The sequence below is a fragment of the Quercus suber genome, unplaced genomic scaffold, assembly GCF_002906115.3.
Source record: "Quercus suber isolate HL8 unplaced genomic scaffold, Cork oak 2.0 scaffold_7, whole genome shotgun sequence".
Classification (NCBI taxonomy): domain Eukaryota; kingdom Viridiplantae; phylum Streptophyta; class Magnoliopsida; order Fagales; family Fagaceae; genus Quercus; species Quercus suber.
In genome coordinates, this window is record NW_027069473.1 from 1,659,363 (window position 1) to 1,666,207 (window position 6,845).

At 34.9% G+C, this 6,845-nt stretch overlaps 1 protein-coding gene across 1 annotated transcript; it reads left to right on the plus strand.

Moving 5' to 3' along the window:
- Nucleotides 1-587: 587 nt before the first annotated feature.
- LOC112034944 (disease resistance protein RUN1-like) lies at nt 588-6,121 on the plus strand. Its single transcript, XM_065774303.1, has 5 exons — nt 588-715; nt 825-1,354; nt 1,619-2,717; nt 2,829-3,104; nt 4,733-6,121. Exons 2-5 carry the CDS (start codon nt 846-848, stop codon nt 5,591-5,593), a joined length of 2,745 nt encoding a protein of 914 aa, XP_065630375.1. The 5' UTR covers nt 588-715; nt 825-845; the 3' UTR covers nt 5,594-6,121.
- Nucleotides 6,122-6,845: the final 724 nt, after the last annotated feature.

Genomic DNA, 6,845 nt, shown 5'->3' on the forward strand with positions numbered 1-6,845 from the left:
TCAACCTCTTTAACTTGGTGATGTTCATGTTTTTTTTTTTTCCCTGTAGGTTTGATGTTCATGTTCTTTGATGTTCATGCTCTTTGATTTTGGGTTTGATGTTTCCTACTGGGTTTATTTTTTGATTTAAGAAGAACAAGTTTTTATGTTCTTATATTTGTAATTTTTTGTTTGTAATTCTGTTTTTAATTTTTTTTTCTTTAGTTAAAATTAATAAATTAATTTTTTTTTAATTTAGGTGCTGACGTGGCATTTTTTAATGTCAAATAATATTTTTTATTATTATTTTAATGGCCACGTCATCTTCCGTTTGCCACCTGTGCAATTTCCGTTTCTAATGTAACGGCAGGGACAAAAACGAGACGCGTTTTTCAGGATAGGGACTAAAAACGGTAAAAAAAAAATTTAGGAACCAAAATAAAAATCGCGTGAAAATATAGGGACGAAAATGTGTTTTTCGCCTAAAAAGAACTTTTAGAATAGACTCCTACGATGTTGAAAAAAGCTACGGGTCGACTACTGTACATTCTAGAATCTTGAAAAAAGAAGAAGTTTCCAGGAAATTTCCCACGCCACTTCACAAGTCACGTTTCTCAAAAAGAAGGCCACTTCCCGAGTAGTCTCTGCTTTTCAAAAGCTATTCCATTTCTCTCATATATTCGATTCCAACTCTCTCCGATTCGACGTACTTTCAAAAGCCACGAACTCAATTCAGGTTGGGAGTCGAATAGTTTCTTATTTTTTCATATTTGTTATTATTTTTTTAATCTTTCTTCAGTTCTAAACTTCTAATTGATTTTTTTTTTTTTTTTGGGGACATGTAGATCTATATATCCATTGGCTTTATGGGCATGGAAGCTGTCTCGTCCTCTTTCCCAAGTTCTTCTTCTTCTTCTTCTACTGCTCAAGGGAAGTATGACGTCTTCCTCAGTTTCAGAGGCGAGGACACCCGCAACAATTTTATGGATCATCTGTTTAATGCTTTGAAAGACAAAGGCATTCATACTTTTAGAGACGACGAAGAACTTAAGATAGGGAAAGCCATTGGACCAGAGTTGTTCGAAGCCATAAAAGAATCCAAATTTGCTGTAATCATTCTCTCAAAAGACTACGCATCTTCAACTTGGTGCTTGGAAGAACTTGCACACATCATTTTTTGCAAGGAAGAGAAGGGAATGACAGTTTTGCCTGTTTTTCATTATTTCGATCCATCTGATGTACGAAAACAAAGGAAAACTTTTGAACAGGCTTTTGTTGAATATGAAAAAAAGGAGAACAAAGAGAGGGTCGAGAAATGGAGAGTTGCTTTGAGACAAGTGGGCAACCTCGCTGGATGGCATTTAAAGGATACTAGGTAACACAACTTGGCATATTTATTTATTTTAAATATTCAGACGACTCACTTCAAATATATAACTTATTAACTCTATTTGGAACCTTTTAAGTAGATCCATTTACATGTTTCATTGTACATCTTTCGATTTTTTCCTGATCGCATATTTTTTCTTTCAGTCAACAGAATTGCACATTAAATATGTTTTTTTTTTTTTTTTTGTTTGTTTGTTTGCTACCTATAGGTGGTTCAAACTCAATGTATATTGAACTTTCTTCATTGCAGGCCTGAGTCACAAGATATCCAAGAGATTGTCGAATGCATATCACTTAACTTGAAATATGATGCATTCCCATATATTACCAAAGACCTGGTAGGTATATACTCTCCAGTGGTGGAATTGGAGTCTTGTTTAGCTGTAGGGTCAAATGATGTTCGCTTCATAGGAATTTGGGCTATGGGGGGAATGGGTAAGACAACTCTTGCTAGAGTTGTTTATCATATGGTTTCTAAAGAATTTGAAGCTCGTGGTTTTATTGAGGAAGTTAGGAAAAAATTTAAAAATTATGGTTGTGTTCCACTACAACAGAAAATTCTTGATGACATTTTGAAGGATAAGGATTTGAAAATAGAAGAGGAGTATGATGGAGTTCTCAAGATCAAGAGTAGGTTAAGTCGTAAAAAGATTCTTCTTGTTCTTGATGATGTAGATAAACCAAAACAATTAAAAATGTTATCTGGGGAGCATGATTGGTTTGGTCCCGGCAGTAGAATTATCATAAAAGCAAGAGATAAGCATGTGTTGGAGGCACATGGAGTAGATGAAATGTATGAAGTTAAAGGATTGAATGATGAAAATGCTCTTAAGCTTTTTTGCTCGAAAGCTTTTAGAAAAAAGCTTGTACTTGATGATTATATAGAGCTATCTAATCATTTTTTTAAGTATGCTAGTGGCCTTCCTTTAGCTCTTGAGGTTTTGGGTTCTTTTTTGTTTGGAAAAAGTAGTGTTGAATGGAAAATTGCGTTAGAGAGACTCAAAGAATTTCCTGAGGAAGTAATTCTCCAAGTACTTCAAATAAGTTTTGATGGACTGCAAAAGCCACAAAAGGAAATATTCTTGCATATTGCATGCTTTTTTAATCATAAGAAGAAAGATCATGTAGTAGAAAAACTAGATATTCTTGGCCTTTACCCTGTTCTTGGATTGGAGGAACTCATTGATAAATCTCTCTTGAAAATTATGTATGACGATATGGTGTGGATGCATGATTTACTTAAAGAAATGGGTAGGAACCTAGTTTTACAAGAGTGCCTTGATGATCCTGGGAAGCGTAGTAGACTGTGGGTTTATAAGGACATTGACAAAGTGTTAGAAAAAAATAAGGTAGGAGTTTAATTAGAGAATTTGATCTCTTTACCTATCTTTTTGTTCAACAAATTTCAAATTTGAATTGTTATGCTAATAATATATTTTGCAATTCTTCATGATTATTAGGGAACAGAAGCAATTCAAGCCATGGATATTTTAAGTACTTATAATGAAGAAAAAGAGGCACGTTGGAACCCTAAGGCCTTTTTGAAGATGGAGAATCTTAAATTTCTTAGAATTTGTGGCATTCACCTTGTCCCCACACATCTTCCTAATGATTTAAGAATTCTTGATTGGATTTCATATCCTTCAAAATCTTTGCCATCAAGTTTCCAGCTAGATGAGCTTGTTCAACTTTGTTTACAACAGAGCAAAATTGAACAACTTTGGATAGGAATAAAAGTAAGTTTGTTAACAACTTTGCTTTTAAATCACAATAAATGAACACTAGGAAGATAATTATTCTAACTTTTTTTCTTTCTTCTTTTATCAGAATTTTGACAAGTTGAAGTTCATTGATTTGGCTAGCTCCTTAAACCTAATCATAACCCCTGACTTCACCGGAGTGCCAAATCTTGAGAAATTAATTCTGTCAAATTGCACAAAGTTACGCGAGCTTCACTCATCCATTGGGATTCTAAAAAAACTTATTCTTCTTGATCTTAGACGTTGCCGAAAACTAAGTTGTCTTCCAAGAAAGTTTGAAATGGAGTCACTCGTGACTCTTGAACTTTCTGGTTGCTTTGACATCGAGAAAATTCCAGAATTTGTTGGAAACATGGGATGCTTACAAGAGCTTAAATTGGATGGCACTAGCATTAAGGAACTACCTTCATCAGTTGAAGGCTTGATTGGCCTGACTTCACTATCTCTAGCATATTGTGATGATCTTGTGTGTCTTCCTAGCGCCATTTGTAGTTTGAAATCGCTCGAATCTCTTGATCTTTCTTGGTGCTTAAAAATTGACAAATTGCCAAAGAACCTAGGGAATGTCAAAGGTCTAAAGGTGCTTAAGTTGAGTGGAACAGCTATGGAAGAGTTGCCTTCATCAATTGAACATTTGACAAGCCTTACTTTACTAACTTTTAATAAATGTAAAAATCTTATGTGTCTTCCTAACTCCATTTTTAGTTTGAAGTTGGGTAATTCTCTTGATCTTGTTGGATGCTCAAAATTTAACAACTTGCCAGAGAACCTAGGGAATGTTGAAGGTTTGGAGAAGCTTGATTTGAGTGGAACGGCTATAAAAGAGCTGCCTTCATCAATTGAACATTTGACAAGCCTTACTTTATTGTCTCTAAAAAATTGTAAAAATCTTGTGTGTCTTCCTAGCACCATTTGTTGTTTGAAGTTGCTTAATTCTCTTGATCTTTCTGGATGCTCAAAATTTGACAGCTTGCCAGAGAATCTAGGGAATGTAGAAGGTTTGGAGTTTCTTGATTTGAGTGGAACTTCTATAAAAGAAGTTCCTTCCTCCATTGTTCTCCTTAAAAATCTCAAAGAACTTCTTGTCCATGGATTGAAAGAAACATTATTTTCATTTAATTCCATGCCAACGAGTCATATTGCTGGGGGCTTATTATTGCCTTCCTTATCAGGTCTGCATTCTTTAATATACTTGGATCTTTGTGACTGCGAACTTTCGTCTATTCCCAATGATATTGGCAACTTGTCTTCTTTAGCACGCTTAAATCTATGTGGAAATAATTTTGTTTCCCTTCCTAAAAGCATCTCTCAACTCTCTAACCTTCAAACACTCCATTTGGAAGGTTGCAAAAGGCTTCAATCATTGGAAAATGTTCCATCAACTATTGAATTCCTAATTGCAAACAATTGTACTTCACTGGAGAGATTGCCAGAACTACAAAATCATCCTTTTAGGTCATGTCCCTCCCGTTTGCTTTTCACATATCTCAACTGCTTCAAATTGGTTGACAATATTCAAAGTGGAAGAAACATGCTTCAGGTCTCTCTCTCTCTCTCTCGGTCTCTCTGACTCTCTCACAAACATTATGCTTTGTATTTTACAGGGACAAAGTGGTAGACTACCAAACATGTTAGAGATTATTATACCTGGAGGTGAAATTCCAAAAGGGTTTAGCCTTGCAAGGTTTATTTTGAAAAGTCCCCCTCGAAGTAAGCTTCAAGTGTTGACGGGTCATACACGGAAGATACAACTACCAGTGCCGTCTTGTGGGTGTGATGAGCTGATGGGAATTGCGTTGTGCATTGTTTTTGTACCCAACGGGTCATATCAAAACAATTGTGCATTTGAGGTACATGGATTTCGAGGGGCAGTTCCAGTAAAATCTGATTTTGCAATAAATTATGGTAAATTTGAGTCACCTACCATGCTAGACTCTGGATTTATAACAAATTATGGTAAAGTTGAATCACCTCACCTTTGGCTGCTCTATTTGTCCACTCACAATTCTGGCTCCAATTGGGGAGAAACATTTAGTCAAATTGATGCAAATGGAGCTCATCAATTTGAGATTGAAATATCTTCCCCAGAATATGAGGTGGAGAAAGTTGGGTTCCATTTGGTATACAAGCAAGACATCGAGAATCCCAATCAAACTATTGCACAATGCAGCAACAACAGTATGCTCTATGAGGATCTGGGTGATCTCCATCATGATCATTACAATTCAGCTGCAGAAGGTTTCAGAAATAAGCGAAGCAATGATGGGGCTGGACCTAGCAGAAAAGGCTACTCTAATGAGGAACCACAGCTGGAGAGGATTCATAGGCTCGGAAGATTTATGGCTGATTCTGAGGATTCTAGTCAAAGGGAAATTTTTTACTTCAGTAAGTCATCATCTTTCTTGTTATTATTACAATTTACAAGTCATCATTTTGGGGCATATATTAGCATTTTTTCAAAATGAAAACTTCAAAGCATTGTCCTTTCCTCATAATATCAGAGAACTTAGAAAAACATAAAATGCATGTTTGGTTTAACATATGTTCTTCCAAATGTCAAAGACAATTATGCCTTTCCAAAAGCAAACATGTGTAAATAAGATTGTGAACACAATCCTAATACGTCAACACGAGAAATATTTGGGTTTACCTTCATTGTTAGTATATCCAAAAGGAATACATTTCAACAACTAAAGGAGAGAGTTTCCAATAAACTTGTTGGTTGTATGGATAAGTTATTGTCTTAGGCAGGAAAGAAAATTCTCATTAAATAGTTGCCCAGGCTTTACCCACTTACACAATAACTTGTTTCCTTCTTCCAAAGGCATTGTGTGAGGACTTGATTCACCTTGTAAGAAATTTTTGGCGGGGTCAAAAAAAAGGATGAAAAGAGAATGACTTGGCATAGTTGGGACAAGTTATGTGCTCCTTAGGAGAGAGGAGGGATGGGGTTTATAGATTTACATGCCTTTAACTTGGCTTTGTTGGCTAAACAAGGGTGGAAAATCCAAAAAAAAAAAAAAATTGAACTCATTTTTCTATAAAGTATTCCGAGGAAAGTACTTTCGGAATGGTGATTTTCTGTATGCTAATTTGGGTCATAATGAGTGATGCATTAGCATGTGGCATGATAAATGGATTCCCATCCAGATATAACGTAGTCCCCCACCCCCACACACCCACCCCCCACCATTTTTTTTAATTTTCTTTTTGGGAACCGTACTGACTAAGTTTTGGACCATAGATTTTGCCTTTTTCTTTTTTTGAAGACATAGATTTCACCTATTTTAATCCTAACCGTTTATTTATTTTTAATGAAAACCAATTATCGGTCATGTAGGTGTTGTATAAAAACAAAAAGAATAAAAAAAGAAGACAAAACTACATGTTGATCTCTAAAATTTACGTTGTGAGCACATTGGCCCCTCAAGTTCCAAATGAACACTATTGGTCTCTTAAATTTAAAATATGAATGTTGTTAGTCCTTTTGTTAACTGTCATCAGTATTATTGTTAATGTGGCTAATGGAACAATGACGTGGTATCTTTTTATTGACATTGAAATTTATTTTTATTAAAAAGAAAAAAAAAATAGATTTTACATGTATTATGCCATGTAAATTAACTTTAAAATAAATTTATACGCACACGTTTTAATTAATTTATTCATTCATCATTATGTTAAAAACTTAAAAATAGAAAGTCTCTCCTTACCTCT